Source organism: Protobothrops mucrosquamatus, unplaced genomic scaffold (genome assembly GCF_001527695.2).
Source record: "Protobothrops mucrosquamatus isolate PMUCROS unplaced genomic scaffold, P.Mucros_1.0 scaffold148, whole genome shotgun sequence".
Taxonomy (NCBI): Eukaryota; Metazoa; Chordata; class Lepidosauria; order Squamata; family Viperidae; genus Protobothrops; species Protobothrops mucrosquamatus.
Genome location: NW_015386513.1, coordinates 408,084 through 428,956, shown reverse-complemented (window position 1 = coordinate 428,956; position 20,873 = coordinate 408,084). Strand labels below are relative to the sequence as shown.

The window sequence follows — 20,873 nt, the reverse complement described above, 5'->3', positions numbered from 1 at the left end:
AGAAATCCAAAGCTTCCATCTTCTCAGCTGAGGACCACAATATTCAGTCTCCTTCACCATAAACATCTCCAGCTCTGCTGCCCTCCTGAAAGGGCCATTTTGCCTTGCAACAAAATCCCAGATTCAGGGACAACGACCTGCCCATCTTCCCCAAACTGGCCAGACAATCAGACCCCTAGGATTTTCTGCCTTGTAGACCTCACCATCTAGAAAGATCTTTGCTTTCCCATTGTTCAGGGTCCCTCTTTCTTGTAAAGGAGACATCCAAGGACTGCTATCCTCGGTGTTGTGCTCTTTGCTTCAAAAATCCCACGACAATATTAGGCAGAGTCCAGACCCAAATTTGCCACCTCTCTCCTGCTTCCAGGAATATTTCCCCAAAATACAATGTAAATTAGGTAGAATCAGAGAGAGGGAGAATCGCATCAGTGGATCAACAATACCCATGTCCCAGGTTGATAGCCGTTCCCATTTTCTCGCTCATCTGTTGGTTGCGAGCTTAATCCTCTTTCAAACTCAGTCCCACATCTGCCTGTGTGTAAAGGCACATCCAGTTAGCTGTTGTCAAAAGGATGAAGGATCAAGAAGGAGCATCCATGCCTTAATGGCAGATCATCATGTTTCTGAGCACTTCAAAGGCCAATGTGGGAGGACAAGAAGAACCTGGAACTCCAGGTGGACAGGTCTGCCTACTTTACATGGGATGATAAAGAGAGATCCCAAGTGACATTTTCTGTGGAGTTGTTTGGGTTCACACACCCCCAACTCTCCTATTCTCCCTCATTGCTCTTTTTAACAGATCTTAACAGTCAGTGGATCTCTGACTTCCTTTCTTGAAGATCTACTTGGTTTGAAAGAATCCACTGGCTTTATAATAATGGAAAAATTCTCCTCACTTCAAATTCCTTCCAGATAACCCCAACTCAGCAGCTCTTGGGGCTGGTTCCCACATGCACTTTCTCCTGGCAAGACTAACCTTCTTCCTTGCCTTGTCCCACCACCATTCAGAAGCCAAATTGCCATTTGCAACCTTCCCCCGCCCCCATCGCCAAACCTCCACCTCTGCTCTCTCGTTCCCTCTTTCTCCAGAATTCTCTCCGATTTCCTCCTCTTCGGGGCAAACAAAAGCCACAGGGATGGGTCAGAGGTAGCAGAAAGGTCTCCCTTGCCTGCCTCCCTGCCCTTCCCGAGTTTCCAAAACAGAGAGCAGAGTACAAACAAACCACACTAAAAGTAGCAAGAATACAGACATCATACCAGAAAAAATAGGCTTTAAAACTGTCCAGCCAATCAAATTCCTATATAGATCCCAGGTCTTCATTAACATCTCTCCCATTGAGCTCTGTCTTTACGGGCTTTTCTACTGTCTGAGGGCTGTCATTACAGGTAAGGCAGGTGCTACACATGCGAAACAGGAGATTTTCCCCTCCCTCCAGACCTTCCCCACCCCCAAGAGATCCAGAGTAAAGCGGGGGGGGGGGACCCCGTTGCAGCCATGCACTGCTTGCTGCCTGTGGTCTCCTTCAGCTGGGGCTCCACCTCATTATTGACATCCATTCCTTGAAGCCATCTCAGCTGTTAGAAAGGCAGCCTTGAACCCGGCACTAACATTTCAAAAGAAGAATTCCACTAAGCCTCGGTCCTAAAATGCATTCTCCCTTTCCCTGAATGTATTTTCTAGCTATTTTCACGCCAAATCAAATATTGCTTTCTGCCCAAATGCACAACTTAAACTTGAATTATGTATTTTGAAGGCTGCAAAAGATTATCCTGAAACTGCAGGAAAAGTTAAGGTAGGGGTTTGGGTTAGCTTAGCTCAACTTGCTTGTGGTGCCCAAGAAAAAGTCTGATGAATTGAGGCCGGTTGTCCTGTTCCCTTAGATCAGGGGTAGGCAACCTGGGCTCTTTTATGACTCGTGGACTTCAACTCCCAGCATAGCTGGCTCAGGAATTCTGGGAGTTGATGTCCACGAGTCATAAAAGAGCCAAGGTTGCCTACCTCTGCCTTAGATAGTGGGATGGGTTAGGGTGTGCACTTTTGAATGCACAACTGTGGTGTTGCAGGCGAGCAAGCAGCAGCAATAGACAGGCCTACATCCGGCAGCCATTGTGGGCCTTTGTGGCTCACTTCTGCAGTCCAATCTGAAGAGCCTCCTTGCCCAGTTGGGAAGCAATTTTCTCCTTGCTCAACTATCATCCTACGGTGTTTCCTACAAAGTCTGAGAATATTTCTGGATGCTACATGACTAAGCCGTTGCTATGGGAACCATTGTAGAGTTTTAATGAATAGGGTGGAATGGTGCTTCCTTAAGAGTCCAAGGTAAATGTCATGGATAAATTGGATGGGTGCCATCATGAGACCAGGTGATGGGCAGCAAGGGAACCCCCTGAGGGCCGTCTCTTGTGGTCTCAGCCTGCTGCCACAGTCCTGCCTCTCCAGGACAAATTTCCTGACAGAGTGAACAATCAACCGTGGAACAGGTTGGCCTTCAGAAGTTGTGGGTGCTCCGTCACTGGAGGTTTTCAAGAAGAAATTGGACAGCCATTTGTCTGAAATTGTATAGGATCTCCTGCTTGAGCAGGGGGTTGGACTAGAAGACCTCCATGGTCCCTTCCAGTTCTATTATTCTTTCTATGATAAAATATATCCATTCCATCAAGCTCAAAGAAAGTCCAGAATGGTGTAGGATCTCCTGCCATGGGCAGGGAGGTAGACTAGAAGACGTCCAAGGTCCCTTCCAATCCTATTGTTCTATGTTCTGTCCCCAGCTTGGTGTGGAGGGGCTTCTCTGATCTGCCCTTCCTTGTGGAGGGTCATTTGCAGCAGGTGGTTGGAGGTCTTCTCTCCCCAGACCAAGGCAGGCGAGTGGCATCCAGGCTTTGCTTGAACCCCCCAGGACTCCTGGAGGCAGACTGATGTTTTGATACTTCGTGGCTTTGTCTTTTTTATATAATAAATTTATTAAACATTACAATTGAAAATATATAAACTAATACAAACTAATAAAAAGAAAATAAAATGATATAGTAACGGAAAAGAAATATATAAAAATTGACTTCCCTCTTCACCACAAGTATAAGCAATTTTAGTAACTTATCACTGCCTCAACACAACAAAAGATCTCTTTTCCCATAACCCATCTCTTATCTATAAACTAATCTTTATTTATTTATTTATTTATTGATTGATTGTTTATATTTATATCCCGCCCTTCTCCTTACGGACTCAGGGTGGCTAACAACCAAATAAAAATACAAAATATCAAAACTACAGATTAAAACATAATTAAAAACAAATATTCATAATTGGTCTAAATAATTTAAAATTATATTAAAACCCCCACTAAAAATTTTCCCCTAGGCCAGTCCCGCAAGCTGGAATAACCATGTCTTAAGGGCGCGGCGGAAGGAAGGGAGATCAGGGATCACCCTGATCTCTGGGGGCAGTTCATTCCAGAGGGTGGGAGCTCCCACAGAGAAGGCCCTCCCCCTTGGGGTCGCCAGCCGGCACTGTCTGGCCGACGGCACCCTGAGGAGACCCACTCTGTGGGAGCGTACAGGCCGATGGGAGGTAATCTGCGGCAGGAGGCGGTCTCGAAGATAAAGCCTCATCGTTCAGTTCTGATCAGCAAAAGTCCATTGAAGGTTGTCAGAGATAACAACATATCTATTTTAATATTGATCAAACGGGCCAATTTTATATTTCTCCCTTTCATTTTTAACAATAGGATCTTTAATCCTTTCAAATATTCTTAGAATTTGGATTTTTTTTCATCATTCCTTTGTTCCTTCTCACAAAATTCTTCAAAGCTTTGACAAGTCTCTCTTGTAAATCCAATCTGGAAAAAATATACAGGTCCTTTTAGGAGGGATTGCTTTTTTGTATATCCTTTTTATACATGTTTTAATTTGTCAGACAGTTTCCTTTGTCTCTCCAGTGTAGCATCTTTTTCCATATAATTCTTGTAGCCTATGCTTTTTAAATCCACTTTCAAATCAGTCAGTGTTGTCATGTAAAACTTTGTTTTCTTAGCTTCTTTTAAACACAATCTAAGTCCATAGTTCACAAATAATCTTAATACAACCAATGCTAAATATCTTGCTCCATTCTGTATTAGCAAATCAAATTGAAGTGTTTTTCTCCTTTAAATGTATGTTTAGTTCCTTCTGGTTCCATCTTCTAGGATCTGGCCTTCAAAGTTCTGTCCTATTATATAATTATTTAAGAGTTCAGAACAACAGTACCTTCCCAGGGGAAAATTCTTATAACTAATTTCAGAATCTTATTTCAAATCCTTAGTCCATTTGTCTCCAAAATCATTGTTCTAATCACTCTTTTGCTGTTAATTCCAAAACAATTTCTCTCCTTGGTCCTTAAACTTCTATTTAAAACTTCTTTCATTAAGGATTGAAGCAAATCCACCAGTCCATAGGTTCATAAAACTACAAAATATCAACAAGCAATTTCCACAAGTGATTAGAAAAGGAGGTATGCAAATCCAGCATCTTTAAAAATGCTGGCTGTGGTTGGAACAGAAATGGTGTCCCCCTCCTCTCCCAGAGTTCTAAACCTGCCACAGGCCACCATCTTGTGGTCTCCTCCTAAGGAGCAACCAACTGGAGCACCTGTGGGCAATCCCAAGTGCTCCCCTTGTCCAGAAAGGAATTATGAAAAGCTGGTCTACTCAATGGCTCTTGCCTGCCTCCTGCCACAGTCATTAGATCCGGTCTCAGCAGAACCATTTTCAATTCATCCGGAACTGTTTCATGACTTTCAGGGTCAGAAAATTCCTCCTTATTTTTAGTTTGTCTCTCCCTCTAAACTCAGAATGAGAAAGAATTCTTTGACAAAAGAGTAATCGTTGTTTTTAAAAAGGAGAGCAATTGGCCAGCTGCCCAAGAACAGGATGGTGCCTTTCATGGGTCCTGGTTGAAAAGGCTCCCATAAGCCTTCTCAACCCCAGATGACCATTGGGTGACCAAGGGATTTTTTGGCAGTACTTTACTGCCATCCAGGTTTTTTGTTTTCCTTTGGATTTTTCTTCCCATCCATGGGGCAAATTTCCCCAATTTGGCTGCCCTCCAGTTGCATCAGATTTCTATTCCCCAAAACCACCCTGGGTAGGGATAATGGGAGTTGAAGTCTTCCCTTGTACCCTCTGCACCATAACTGGATGCCAACAGACTGGGAGAGACGACCTAAGGACACATGTAGACTGGCAGCAGTTTTGCCAAGGTCATCAAGGTGCCACCCAACATGCACCAGATTCTTGGAAAACAAACCAGAGATGCCAAACTGGAAGTCAGGGCCTTCCATGTGCAAAGTGCTTTTCTGAGTAGGTGGCCTTGTCATATACTCCCTCTCCATCTGGAAGAAGGAGACCGGGAGCCTTGATGTGGGTTGACTCTGAGGTGGACCCAGGGCTGCCCCAAGAGCAGAAAAAGCCAAGCCAACATGTGAAGAGCATGCAGTTTGTGTCAGATCTGGGATGACGGAATCAGGGTTGTGATTATGATGAATTGTAGGAAACTAAATCTGTTTCCTTCCAGCTGAGCTGCAATTCATCAGGAAACCAAACTGCATCTGCTTTTCCAGTAAGTTCACTGGAGCTCTGCGGAGTTGAGGGGAAAATATTTTTTTCCAATCTTGCCTCATCCTGATCCCAGCACCAGATTCCCCTCTGTTGTGCAGAGGTTCAAATAATACTTTCTCTATTGCTTCACAAACAAGCCAGGGGAATGATGCCCTGGGAGCTTTGTGCCACCCCAGTTACAAATATGTGTGTGTGTTGCAAAGCCAAACAGGCTGGATGCCATTTTTGGTGCCCTCCTGTTGATGACCCAAAGGTGCTTTTTCAGGCAGCAACTGGACTTTCTTGTTTTTCTTTGAAGACATTTTGCTTCTCATCCAAGAAGCTTCCCCATCCAGTCAGAGCTGAAGAAGCTTCTTGGATGAGAAGCGAAACGTCTTCAAAGAAAAACAAGAAAGTCCAGTTGCCTCCTGAAAAAGCACCTTTGGGAAAACAGTGACCTGGATGGCTGAGAATCTACATAGACATCCTCCTGTTGGCTAGCTAGAGGGTGAACTGACTGCTTCATGTTGCATTCATTGAGCTTTGAAACAGAGGTCCCAAACTCCCAGGCTGCAACTGGGCTGCACAAGTGGCAGGTGAGTACATGTGCACTTGAAGCTCCACTTGTGCGAGTAACAGGTGCTTGCGCTCACAGTTTCACTTGCACGAGTGGCAGGTGCTTGCACACAAATGTCACACAAATAAAGCTGTGAGCACACGCACCTACCACTCATCAGAGCAATCCCCTCTCCCCCGTCCCGCAATAGACCGCCAAGTTGGAAAGGTTGGGGTCCGCTGCTTTGAGGTCTCTGGCAGCAATAGCCAAAGTTAGCTTGCGACAAATTCTGAGGACTTGGGGAGCAAAATAGAAGAGCGCAAGAGGTCCCTGAGGAGGACATAAGTGCTGGTGAGCTGTCTGGCAAGCTTCAGATGGCAGTTTTCCCACTTCCTACCTCCTGCCCCTGCCGTCACCCAACAATTCTCTGATTCCCCCCAAACACTCCCTGTGATCTGCAGGGAGTCAGCGAGCAGCAGGTACATAACTGCTGCTTCTTCCCTCCCAACTGCTCTGGCAAAGTTCATTGAGAAGGTGGTAGACAATAGAGGAAATGCGTGGGAAAGGTAGATAGATGTGTAAAGGTAGCTTCCTACCTTCCCATCCACCCAACTCCCCCCCCAAAAAACCCTGTCTTGCAAAAACACCAGTCTTCAGGACTGGCAATGTTGCCCAACCCTGAGCTCAGATGGGCCACTGCTCTGGATAAGCCAGTTCGGGAGTTGAACTGTAGACCTTCCCCAGTAAATCTGAATTGTACAGAGTTTGGTTGAGGTGCTGGGTGGGCTTTACTGGTAATGAGCAGACTTTGGAAAGTCAGACTGCATGCAGTGGAAGGGGTCCTGTTAAAAAATGTGCATGAGTTTCGTTCTGCAGCATGTCCTTTCTCTGGCAGTTTCTCATCAGGTTTCTAAGCAACTCTATGCTGTGGAGGGAAGGCTTCTTCAGGAGCTCCTCTGTGGGTGGCCGTTACTTGATGGATCCCACTCGCTTCTCTTCTCAGTGTAGGAGGCCAACGTGTTTGGAAGGGCGCAGTCAGGCTCCCAGACTCTCACATCTTCATGCCATCCCACTGGAACAGCCACTCGCAAGGTTGATGAATGGAAGAGACTGCAGGGGATTACACCTGCAGAAGGAAACAGGGAAGCCCATCATCCAGAGAAGGAAGTGACCTGAGATATTTTCTCAAGAAAATTTCAGTTTTGAAGTCCTCTCTTTGGCTCCAAATTAAATATATAAAACTAGCCATATGTCCAGAGATATTTTGGTTTAGGGTTTCCCTCCATGCCCAATGCCTTCCGTAATCCTGTGCTGGGCCCAGCTGGTTCTGTTCTTCAGCTGGTGAGGTGGTTCCAGGAATGAGTCTTTGCTTAAGCTCCTTTCCCCTTGCTAAAACTGGGGCCAGAGCTGACTGAGGAAGACTTGACTCTTCTCCTCCCCTCTCAGTCTTCTTCACTTGACCTTTCAATGCCTTCATTAAAAGCACAGAATCCAGAGAACCAAGAGCCAATGGTCTATGGAGATTCTCATTCATCCAGGTCATGATTGTCCTAAAGGTGGTTTTTCAAAAGGCAACTAGACTTTGTTTTTCTTTGAAGACATTTCACCTCATCCAAGAAGCTTCTTCAGTTCTGACTCAAAGAGGGCATCTATATTAAGATTGAACATTCCTCTCTCAACGGGGTGTGTGTGTGGATATGATACCACTTATCTCCTGTTTATAACAGTCCTTTCAGCAGTTCCAGGAAGGCTCCGCACCCATTTGCACTCTTCAGGTGGCCCTGAAGGCACAGATAAACCTCTAAGTGGCCACAACAACTCTCAGAAAGAGTGCTAAAGACCAGAGGACTGCAAGGAATTTAAATCTTTCTATCTTCCATCATTCAGTCGGAACGGAAGAAGCTTTGCAGATGAGAAGCAAAACGTCTTCAGGGGAAAACAAAGTCCAGTTGCCTTTTGAAAAAGCACCTTTCGGAAAAAACTGATTGTGTTACTGTGACAGGACAAACTCTGGGAGAACCTCTACGATTCCTGGTAATTATGCCAAACCTGTGACGGGTGGCCTTGAAGGAGATGTTCACTGGCTCTGGGCACTGAGGTCCTCTGAGTCTCCAAGCATTTTTGTAGCCCAAAGTGTCATTGCGGAGCTCACCTAAGATTGCCTAAATATTACGACTGATTTGTAGCATGCAAGGCATGTATGCACCGTCTGTCAGGCTGGTTATTAGAAATGGAGTTGCGCAGCTTAGCTCTCTTAGGGGAGTATTTACAGTGGAACAAGCTAGAAAACAAAGGAAACAATTTAAATAAGGAGGAATAAGCCGAGAGTCTGGGACTGTAAACTACAAAGCTTTCCTCCTTTAGGGACTTTTCCCTTCTTTTCTCGTGTCTTATTCCCCAACATTCCTTTATGTTCTCATCTGTCCTGACTGGGAATTTGTGTGGACCCTCTTACTGCTGCCTTCCGCCCATGCCTCTCCTGGAATAGTTTTTTGGCCTTGGATTTCAGCCCTGAAGCTCACCCTGAGCTTATTCCCTAAGCACCATGAGATTCCCAAATCAGGAAGCCAGAGCATGAGCAGGACACTTTGATTCCCACCAAGGACGAACGGCTGCAGAAGTTGATGGAGTTAGCAGAGGTGGCTAAATCGACTGCTTTGGTTAAAGAAAAGAAAAACAATCATTTTGTTTCTGCTTGGAAACCACTTCTGGACTTTGTGCTTGAGGTGTCAAAAATGACGTCTTGATTTGGTGTTTTGCCGATTAGACAGGTTTGTTGTTATAGAAGAGGCCAGTATATATGATCATGTAAAAGTTTAAAAGTTGAGGTTATCTTACTCCCTTATTCTACTGCACCAAAAGGAGTTGGAGGTCAATACTTTCCTTTTTCGTTTCCCCTTTCCCCTAGACTTTTCTCCCTCCCCCCTTTTCCTCCCTTATTTTCCCATTGTTTTCATTTTTAATTGTGCTTTTCTATTTTATACTTTGATAAACTAATAAAACATTAACCATCTAGGAATACAGAGCATGAGCATGAAAAATAGAAAGCAGAGCCTTCCCAGGTGGAGGCAGGGAGAGATGGCCCTGCTCCAAGCAGAAGCTCTGCATTTGCCCCCATGTCCGCTCCTTGTGGTGTCTTCCATTCCTGGATACAATAAAAGTTCCATTTCTGGCTGCCCCAAAGGCGCTTTTTCAAAAGGCAACCGGCCTTTGTTTTTGCTTGAAGACATTTTGCTTCTTATACAAGAAGCTTCTTCGGGAACATGATTTATAGCCCCACTGAAGTTGAACACAGCCCTAGATTTCCTAAGGGCCCAATGACTACCTACCTGTGGCATGATATGAATTGGCATGCGGTAACTCTGGGGTCATTCTGTTCCTGGAAATAGCCAAGCCCTCACTGACACAGTCCAAATTGTCAGGCCTGCCCCAGTCTGATCCCTTAGGAAAGAAAAGCCCTCAACTCCATTTGATTGAAGTGAAAGATACTTTTACTAAAAGTCAGGCTGAATCCGAGTTTCATGCACATCATTATTTTCTTCATTCACCGTTCCTCCCCCGATGACCAGTCCAAATCCAGCCAATGCGATGCCACCAAGATGTTCTGGGAATGCTGAGGTGTTTGGGCTGGTAAATTTCCATACTCAAGGTAAATGACCTCTTCCTCAGCTGTCACCCCCCTTCCCTAATTCTCACAATAGATAGATACAGGTTTATTGCCCATTTGTCCTCTCCCCCTGGTCCTTTGACGTGAGGCACCAAGCCAAAGATGGTGGTCCTTATATGCTGTCCCCCCCCTTAACAGGGAGGTTAGTCCTGCAGAGGAGAAAAGAGGAGAGAGGGAAACATAACAAACATATGATTACATAAACAAATGACTTTGGTTTGTCAGGATATTGGTTGTGGAAACGTTTTATGAGGTTAGAGGCTTTCATGTGCTTCATGTCCACCCACTGTCTTTCCATGCAACTAAGTACTGGAGTTTCCCACAGGAATCTAATATGTCAGTAAAATGAGGACCCAAATTGTTGGGGGCCCCATGCTGACTCTGTAAACCGTGTAGCGAGGGCTGTATAAAGCACTGTGAAGCGGTATATACGTCTAAGTGCTATTGCTATTAGCATTCCATGGTCCATTTCAGCGGCTGGCTGGGCTCTTGCAATGAAATAAACAGGGTGCCCTACAACTGTGTGCCTATGCTGCTGTTACAGAGGAGACTTTTGGCACGGTGCACTGCACTGCCTTGGAAGATTTCTACCACAACTGATAACAGCCCTACCCTTTACTTCAACTGCTTAAAAAGACGCTGCTCCACAATGAGGACGCGCAGAAAATGAAGCTGTCAAGGATGTGAAACTTAACCCAAAGCTCAATGCTGGCATTCTAAAATGTCAATGGATGCAGTGACTGTGGTGTAGGCAGAAGGAAGGGGGCAGGATGGTTATTTCTGTGATGATTAAAAAAAGAAACACTGAGAAAATACTGAAGCAAGCCCAGCAGCACTAAATGCAGAGAACTGAAGACGAGCTGTTGCAGGGCCATGACCCAGTCAAAACTTTTTTAAGAAGGCAGCAGGCTGTGAGTTTGGCCTCAAGAAGCAAACCCCACACCACATCTTGGTTCACCTAGAATTGAATTTGGAGGTGCTTTGTGGTAACCCTGATCTGTAACCATGGTGTCAGGTCTCTACCAGAATGCTGCCATTCTGGAGGGAGGGGGCAGAACTAGTTGGGGATTGAGGATGTTTCTACTTTTGCTTTGATGTTTCTGCATGGGAATTGGGGAGAGGGGAATGAGCCCCCCAGGGCATCTGATTTGACTCCTTTCCAGCTACCTCCTGCCAGCTAGCAAGGTCATTATCACCTTTTTGACTCGGAGTTCTCACAGCATCTTCACGCCAGCAGATTGGCTCCTGATGCACTGGGCATTGGGGTGGGGTTTGGACAATGGGAAATTTAGCTTAACGTTCTGCATGGGAACTTCAGATTCTGCCTGACTTCTTTGCAATCACTTTCAGTAAAAGATCCTTTTGAAATAACGCTTGTTTCAAGAGTCATGCTTTCCTGAGAAGATAGCTGAGGCGGGACCTTACATTAGGTGGAATCTGCCAAGTGGTCAACCTGGAGAGGCACCCGCCCTATTGTGGGGACCATGCAAATGATGTCTAACCAAGGCAGTGACCAGGAGGAACTCAGTGCTGGGGGGAAGCCTCTGCTAAGGCCCATCCCGGCCAGATGGAGGGAGGAAGCTACCAGCCTAGGGGACTTGTCTAAGCCAAGATGGTCCATAGGCATAGGGAAGAGAGATGATTGTGAAGGGAGGACCAAAGGGGTCACCCTCACCAGGGGCAGCCACTGCCATTATCTTGGTTAACAACAGTAACTGGGACTGGAATTTTTGTTGCTGGATGATGTAGTCCTAAAGCCCAACCGAACGTGATGGCATTGGTTAGCAACAGGAATCCCAGCACTCAGTTGCAGTTGTCTAACAAGGATTGTGGGTCATTGAGGGAGTCCAGGAGGCTGGCAGGCAGACAGGTAAATGGCTGCTACAGGTGAGGGAGAGTGTGAGCATCTTACCAGAGTGACTCACATCTTTCTGTGCCAGTTTTGCTTGAGGGAAGCTAGAGGGAAGTTCACAAAAGACGATCCTAGGACCAAGGAGTTCTGCAACCGTCGTAAGTTGAGTCTGCTGTCATGTAATGATTACATGACCGAGGCGAGTCAGCAAGTGACGACTCCCCTGCTTAAAAACCAGTATGGCTAGATAGTAGTCTCATTAAGAAGTTGTAACAGACATTGCCACACAATTAATGGAGGGGAGAGAGAGATTACAAGAGAAGACAATATTACTCATATTGCAATTAGTTCTCGTTATGCAGAAGGCAACTGAGAAGCAGAAAAAAATGCAAACTGATAGGTGAATTCAAGCAGAGGAAGATCACTTTATTTGTCTATGTTTTTTTTTCCTTTATAGAATTATAAAGCAATCCCAAGGCAGCCTCTAAGTCCTGCCAATGCAGCCCCAGGCGAACTTCCACGATCTCAGGAACAAACATGGTCGTTCGCTGGCCTGATTTCAGGGGAGTTTGTGCAGGGGCAAGTTGGTTGTGCAACTTTGTCCATTGTTAACACCATCACGGGACGCACGTCTGAGCAAGATTGTCTCCCGGCCCAAGGGCAAGTTAAATTGGATGGCCAAAAGAAGCAGGACCCCAAAGGAAGCGAGCGCTAGGCAGCCAGGGCCAAGAGGCCCAATTAGTATGTGCAGAAGACCTTCGCGCTCTGTCCAGAAATGGGGTCAGGCAACTGCTCAAGATGTGGAGAATTGATCCCACCACAGAGCAGCCTTCACCTCCAGCCCCAGAAGGTCTCTTGTCTTGATCCGGGGAGCTTCATTGCTGCACATGGCCGAGGAGAGAGTCTGTGCAGATGGGAGCCGCCCCAACCGGGGGCAGAACCATCACAGGTGCTCTTAGAGATGACCATGGGGTCACTTCAGAGTTAGGAAATTGGGAACATCCGTGATTTGGTTTGTCACTGTCTTTGTTTTGTGGATTATAGCTCCAAGTAGACAGATGTTACCTACACAGCAAAAGCCATCTTTTGTGAGGGGGGAGACAGAAAGAGAGAAGTTACAACCAGGGGAAGCAGCTCAAGCTTGCAAGCAACTTAGAGATTTATGTTATTAAAAATAAAGCTACACTTGCTGACTGGAAGGTCCCAAACCGACCCGGGTTGTCTTTGCTAGGCCCGAGGCTGATCCAGCTGCACTAGGGTGGCTGGGGGATGGGGGAGGAAGAGAGGGGGCTTTGCTTTCAGCCTCCTTAACCGAATTTCAATTGAGTTTCAGAGAGATTGCCAAACTTTGCTGTCTCCTCAAGGGATTAATCCTGTTGCAACAACAATATCAATTTAAATAAAGAAATCAATATTAAGCAGAGGAGACGCTCTGCTGAAAAGCTAGGAGTAGGTGATGGGGGTGGTAGTCCAGAAGGAGCCCAGCCAGGAGGCGATGGACTAAGATGATGGTCTGAAGTGTGTGTGTGTGTGTGTGTGTGTGTGTGTGTGTGTGTGTGTGTGAACGTATGTTTATAGTATGTTAATTTCAGGCCACCTCAAGCAACCCTGGAATATAAAACCCATGATGCACAACCCACACCACCATTGGCGAATAATTGCATGAGCTGTACCAGGCGTGATTAGGAATTATCGGCAATGCGGTCCCAGCAGCCTCAGAACCTTTGCACCTGGGGGTGATTTAGAGGTCCGGGTCTTTCTGTCTAATTTTATGGAACTCTTTTAAAATAATTATTAGGGATTCTCCAGGAGAAGAGTTTAGAATTTCGAATGGGGAATCAACAGCTACATGAATTCTGGAGACGGGTCTGTGATGCTTGCCCGCCTTCAAGTGGTGGACGCAGGTCCATTTTCTCTTTCTGTACTTGCTGGTGAGGCACAGGGTGACTCTGCACAACTCCCGGGGGGGGTTTTGCTAAAGGGGCCAGAGGTGAGTGATAACATCAAGGAGGCCCTTCTTGCACGGAGAGCTCAGTGTGAGCTGCTGGGCTGGCTTGGAGCTCAACCACCTTGGTTAAAAATCAGGAATGGCAGGACTTTAACCTTGCGCAGGGTTGTAGAATGACCTGGAAGATGCAGAGGCCTTCTCAGTCCCGGCTGGTCTGGTCCAGCATTCCTGGTGCTTATGAGAATCTTACATCCCCACCCCCCTTTTTCCCCTCAGGGACTTTCCGAGGAATCTGCAAGCAGATCAATCATTTTCCAGATGATGCTGACTATGATCAGGACGCTGCTGAGTATCTCTTGCGTAAGTTGAGGGATCCTGATGGGGTAAGAAGTGGGTGACTCAGTCAGGAAAGGCTGTCTCATTCACATGTGGGGCAACCACACGGTGGGCCCCATGGGGGGGAAAGTCAAATTGGGGTGTGCCCAAATCCTGTTTTGAAACTCTTTTCTAAGCACTGCATTCATTCTAAAGCAATGAAATAACTGCTGAAGTTTACCTTCGTTCCTAATTTCTGTTTTCCAATCATTGAGGGGCTGCCACCAAGAAGAAGGGGTCCATCACCAGAAGGCAGGACAAGAAGCAACGGATGGAAACTACTCAAGGAGAGAAGCAACCTAGAACTAAGGAGAAACTTCCTAACAGTCAGAACAATTAACCAGTGGAATGGCTTGTCTTCAGAGGTCGTCGGTGCTCCATCACTGGAGATTTTTAAGAAGAGACAGCCATTTATCCAGAATGGTAGATGGTCTCCTACATGAACAAGGGGTTGGACTAGAAGATCTCCAAGGTCCCTTCCAACTCTGTTATTCTGTTAGAGCTGATAACCCAAATAGTGTCTCTATTTTTCTCAAACCCAGCACAAGTGATGCACTGATGCTTCAAAGTGGCTGGATTGGTCTGCTGAAAGAGATAACGAACAGTCTGATTTCACCATGCAGGGAGGATGGTCAAAAAGTCAAGAATAGAATAGAATAACAGAGTTGGAAGGGACCTTGTAGGTCATCTAGTCCAACCCCCTGCCAAAGCAGGAGTCCCTACACCATTTCTGACAGATGGCAGTCCAGTCTCTTCTTGAAAGCTTCCAGTGATGAAGCTCCCACAACATCTGAAGGCAAAGTGTTCCATTGGTTGATTGTTTTTGCTGTCAGAAAATTTCTCTTTATTTCCAGGTTGAATCTCTCCTTGATCAGTTTCCATCCTTTATTCCTTGTCTGGCCTCCAGGTGCTTTGGAAAGTAGGTTGACCCCCTCTTCTTTTTAGCAGCCCCTCAAATATTGGAACACTGCTATCCTGACTCCCCTGGTCCTTCTCTTTGCTAGACTAGCCATGCCCAGTTCCTGCAACCGTTCTTCATATGTTTTAGCCTCCAGTCCCTTAATCATCCTTGTTGCTCTTCTCTGCACTTTCCCCAGAGTCTCAACCTCTTTTTTATAGTGTAGACACCAAAACTGATTGCAGTCTTCTAGGTGTGGCCTTACTAAGGCTTCATAGAGTGTGTTAATACCTCACGTGATCTTGATTGAATCCCTCTGTTAATGCAACTTAGGATGGCATTGGCTTTTTTAGCTGCCGCTGCACACTGTTGGCTCATATTTAATTGATTGTCCACTAAAACTCCAAGATCCCTCTGACAGTTGCTGCTATTAAGCCTGGTTTCACCCCAATCTATATGTCAGGTCCCCAAATCCTTATTCTTTTCCTTGCATATATACTCTACTTTTGGGGCCTGCCCTTCTGCTCGGGGGAGGGGGAACTTTGCATTAGCTTGGGATAACTTTCGCTTTCTACTCTCTCTTCCTGCCTCCATCCCTTTGAGAAAGGAATGTGTCTCCCTTGTCAGGGAGATGGTTACAGAGAAAGGAAACTGGAGAAGACCTTGAGATGCCTGCCAACGGTGCCAGTTACCTGCACATTGTGCCACCTGTGGATTGGCTGGATTTCAAATGGACATTATGACTTTGGTGGGAGGAGGAATATTACTAGTTTAACTATACCGTTTCAGCGGGTGTTTCCCCAGATCTCGCCTTGACTTCCCTACTGTCACTGACTCCCTTTTGAGACAATGCTTGTTTCAAGAGTTCTGCTTTCTTGAGTGGTTAGTTGAAGTGGGTCCTTACACTATATGTGTACTTTTGGTTTTTCTTGCCTAAGTGTAAGACGTAATCGAAGACTCTGTGCACATGCGACACCTGCAAAATGGGCTTTGGCTGCACAGTCACAGCTGCCATCTTGTCCCCTCTGCAGATGCTCCTGCCGTGCTGGGGTAGTCCCTGGCCTGCAATGGCCTTGATCCCTGGGCCAGCTGCAGATACCATCTCCTTTTCTCCCTCCAGGTGCTGTAAGAGCCTCCAGCATCTTCCCCCTCCTCAGTGTGGGTCTCCTGTTCTTCGGGGGACTCTGCGTGGCGGCCAGTGAGTTTTACAAGAGCAAACTCAATGTCATTCTGAGCGCAGGCATCTTTTTCGTTTCCGCAGGTGAGTTCCATTTTTATGCAATTCCCCATGTTGGACATCAAACTGGATCATGAAATAAAGTGGCAACATTAAGTACTATGATTTCATATTGGAGCATTTTCCATATAAATATAAGTGGATCATAGCAGATTATTTAAAAAAAACCAAGCTAAGATACAGAAGAGGGAAAAGATAAGGATCACACCTTACAATAAGCTATGATTTGTTTTAATAAGCCACAATGATTGTTTTCATGCTTTAATTCATAATTTATTGCTTAAGCCACAGCTGGCTGTTCTTAGCACTAAGCCCTAACAACAGCCTGCAGTCACCATGATTGATCGAATAAAGTAATCACATTTGGACATTGCCTGTGCGAAGCTAGACAAGGAAAGCATAAAGAAACGGTTACATGAGGCCAGTTTTCCGGGCTTTACGATTAACAAACTGCAAAAGTAAAAATAAACTCAAGTCTTGAATTGCAAGATTTAGAAAACAATGTTTTCACAAATAGGGAGCTCTGCAGATGTCATGAAAGGAGCCAGAAAGAATGACATCATATTTATGTTGCCTTCAGAATGTTCATATATGCCTTTGTATGCATGTGACATGTCTAATCACAGCCTCCCACACTTTCAAGGTCCCATCCGTGGAACACCACTTGGTCTTCATAACTGAGATGCATTGGCATTTTCCCTATGGCTTCTCCCATTCCATGTCTGAACCTTTGTGGCCTTTTTAAAAGAAAATTCAGATGCAACTTTTTAAAAAACAGATTCAGGAGATGCCGGCCCATGCTGGACTTAGGGCAGAGTTTCTCATCCATTCCTTGTTCTTGTTCCTCTTGAGGTCACTTGAATTTTTATTTATTTGTCATGGAGCGATTATGGGTGGTGACCCAGACCATTGCTAATACCATATAGAAAACAAAAGGATAAAGGGATCCACTGGCTCTGTTGGTTCCGTGGAAATTCATCATAGCTCATGACAGATGAACTCCCCTCTCTCCATGAGGGATCTGCTGTTGCCTTTAAGAGGTTTGCACAAGACAGATCGAGGCCACATCTACCGTATGTGGACTTCCCTCCCGGTGTCGAAAACTATCAGGAAATATAGTTCTCCTGGCATCACAACAGAAGCACTTTGTGGGATCTCCTCCATTGCCGGGGAAGTCTGGATGAAGGAGGATGATCCTAAATAGATCCAGGCCTTGTCTTTTTTTTTTTTCTTTTTTCTTTTATTAAAAATTTTATGAAGATTACAATATAAACCCCCATACCCACCCCAAAACCCCTCCCCCCCCACTTCCCAGAGCTGAACACAGGGTTACAAATATAAAAATCAAAATCTATCTAGCATTAACCAACTATTAAAATAACCAAGTCCATAATGCACTTTAACTCCCCTTTAACACAAATTTAAACAAGTTAAAATTAAACACAATAATAAACATATTCATAACCTAAATATTAAACAATACAATACTAATATTAAAAATAATAATAATATCATATAATTAAAACTAACAAAAATTCCATTAAAATAAACTATTAATAATAACAATACTCTAGAGTTTACTCATAACCCAAATGGAACTTTTTAGTCCCATATTTATTCTGAATATAATCTATCCATCTTCTCCAGACCGAGATGTATCTTTCTTGTGATTGATCCTTCAAATAAGTGGAAATTTTAGCCATTTCTGCTAAATTTGACACTTTAAGCGTCCATTCTTCTATAGGCCTTGTCTGGATCCAGAAGTACCAGGCATGCTGGTTTCAGGCTTGAATACCTTGCTGGTGATGGTTGCTTTCTGCCACTCACATCCAAGTGGTGAAGCAGACGAGTTGCATAATGGAAATTGATAAATTCACAGGAAAGCCTGAAGACCTATTTATGGTATTGATGCTAGAAAGGTCTCTGCAGTTTATCTATGTAAGATGTGGCTGGGGGTTCTGGGAATTGAATTCCAGAATCTTAAGGTTGCCAAGGTTGAAAAACACTGATCAAGAGCATCAGAAAGACAGTAACTAAAGTTACCACAGATGCTGAGCTTGAGTGTATCACTTTTTTGACTCCAGAGCCCCAATTTATGTTGTGCTGCTCTCTGCTCTTCCTTTCAGGGCTCAGCAACATCATAGGGATCATAGTTTACATCTCAGCCAATGCGGGGGACCCCGGGCAGAGTGACTCCAAGAAGAGCTATTCCTATGGGTGGTCCTTCTACTTTGGTGCCCTCTCCTTCATCATTGCTGAGATGGTTGGTGTTGTTGCTGTCCACATGTACATCGAAAAGCACCGCCAGATCCGGGCCAAGTCTCACTCCGTGGCCCTCCTGAAGAAGTCCACCTTTGCCCGCTTGCCCACCTATCGGTACCGGTTCCGACGGCGATCCAGCTCCCGCTCCACAGAGCCACGGTCGAGGGACCTGTCTCCCATCGGCAAAGGCTTTAATACCATCCCGTCCACTGATATCTCCATGTTCACTCTTTCCAGGGATCCTTCCAAGGTGACTATTGGGACTTTGCTGAACTCAGAGAGAGATCACGGTTTTTTACAGATCCACAACTCCCTCCCCAAAGAGTTCAAAGAATCTTTGCATAACAACCCTGCCAACAGACGAACCACTCCCGTCTGAGCCGAACCTGTCCCTGGATGGCCCTAGATCGGACTGTTGGAGATGCCGTGTACAGAGGTGTATCATTGAGACTGCATGTGTGATCCGCCCTTCCCTTCGATGGCGTAACCAGCAAAACCTTGTTTTTAAAGAGTAACCCTCGCTGTGCTCCCTGTCCACAGGCAGCCTAGATCTGAACAGGATGCTGTTCGGGTTTCATATCCTAAACTGCCAGTTGTTTGGCCGAGCGATTGTGGCCTGGGCCTGAATTCATCGGGGCCCTCAAGAGCCCACCCTCTTCATTCAGTGACCAAGACGGAAGATCGGGCTTGGCCTCATGCCTGCTGAAAAAAAGGACCCCAGGAATGATTCTGGGGGTGACTGCTCAGAGGCCCAACAAGAAGGCGGGAAGTGGTGCTGGGCCCCCATGGCTTTTCCTCCCCCACCCATCCCACTCCCACCCCACCCCCATCACCACCAAAACAGCCTTGGACTGTGGTCTCCATCCAGACATAGCATCTGGGGGGGGGGGGAATCCAAGCATGAAAACGGGAAGCCAAGTGCTTCTGAAAGACTTGGGCGATGCCCCCCTCCTTCCTTTGTGGACGCCCCGAAGGAGGCAGGCTCTGGGGGTGAGGCTGTCTGTTCTTGTGTGCATGCATTAAACAGCCTGGAATCCAATTCCCTCCCACATGGCGGAAAGAGAGGCGGCTCTGAGCCATCTTGGTGGGCTTTGGAAGGGCTCTGTATTCTCTTGCATATTCAACACTCTTTGTCAAGGTGTAAGGGGCAGAAACGCCCCCCCATTCCTGCCAAAGTTCTCCCACCGGGCAAGCATTTAATGTCACCCTGAAACGATGGCTCTGTATCCAGGTAGATGTTTCACAACACATCTGCTTTTTCAGATTTAGCATTTGTGTACCGCCTATGCCGTGGGATGATCTGAAGCACTTGAGATGTTAAAGGGAAACCAATAAAACCCCATTGAATCAGCCCTTGTGTTCCAGCGACTCTTTGTGTAAGGAAAAAAGGTCCTGATGGGACGGGGAACAATGTGGCGTCAGGGAAGAGAAGTGGCACAAAGCAGACGAGACTATTTCAAAAGGGCCCAACGAATAACAGAGTTGAAGGGACCTTGGAGGTCTTCTAGTCCAACCCCCTCTCACGCAAGAGAGCCTATGCCAGTGGTGGTGAACCTATGGCACGGGTGCCAGAGGCAGCACTTGGAGCCCTCTCTGTGGGCACACATGCTGTTGCCCCAGCCTCGCCTCCCCCTGCAACCCCCTCCTCTCCAGCAGCCCCCCTGAAGGAGAGTTGCCCCTGAGCATGGCCCATGCGGAGCAGCGCAGCCAAGGACATGGCAGCCAGGCAGTATAGACAAGACTCTACCCTCACACCCCATCATGCACAGTTGATGCTGCAGGGCGCAGGCAGAGGGCGTGACCACCATAGCGCTGCTGGGCTGCCTGGGCGATCTGCGGCAGGCCATGGAGGCGGTGAGTGGCCCTGCGGGCAGGCGGGGCAGGGGATGGGGGGTGGATTGGGGGCGGGGCAGGGGGTGGAGAGGGGGCGGGGGCAGTTTTTGGGCACTCGGTCTCTAAAAGGTTCACCATCACTGGCCTATGCCATTCTAGACCTGTGGCTGTCCAGTCTCTTCTTAAAAGCCTCCAGTGATGGAGTACCCACAACTTCTGAATGCAATTTGTTCCACTGCTTGATTGTTCTCACTGTTAGGAAATTCCTCCTTAGTTCTAGGTTGCTTCTCTCCTTGATTAGTTTCCATCCATTACTTCTTGTCCTGCCTTCAGATGCTTTGGAAAATAGGTTGACCCCCCCACCCCTTTTTTTATTTCAAGAATAAACTTGAATTCTGTTGCAATCTATCTGGGAAATCAAATTTGCAGGCCATGGAGGTTTTTTTTTCAGCTTTGGCTGTATCTAATTCGATGACGAGAGTGGCCGAGAATAGCAGCAAGGCTTTCATGCAGAGAAGAACAACTGAGGAACATCTGAGGAACAGCGTTTTGGGTAGCAGCCTTCTGAGGATGAAGGACTGGTGGGTTCAACAGGGGTCTTTGAGCCGGTTCTGCATTTTTCCATCTGGATTCTTCTTTTGATCCTAGAAGACCCTTGAAACCTTTTAGCTT

At 46.2% G+C, this 20,873-nt stretch overlaps 1 protein-coding gene across 1 annotated transcript in view; it reads left to right on the top strand.

The window, feature by feature from the left end:
- The window catches only part of CACNG3 (calcium voltage-gated channel auxiliary subunit gamma 3), a 73,279-nt gene extending 54,532 nt beyond the window's left edge, over positions 1–18,747 (top strand). The window contains exons 2-4 of the mRNA XM_015813253.1: positions 13,873–13,956; positions 15,990–16,130; positions 18,233–18,747. Coding sequence (XP_015668739.1) covers positions 13,873–13,956; positions 15,990–16,130; positions 18,233–18,747 — 740 coding nt within the window. The remainder of the gene's footprint in view (positions 1–13,872; positions 13,957–15,989; positions 16,131–18,232) is intronic.
- The last annotated feature ends 2,126 nt before the right edge of the window (positions 18,748–20,873 follow it).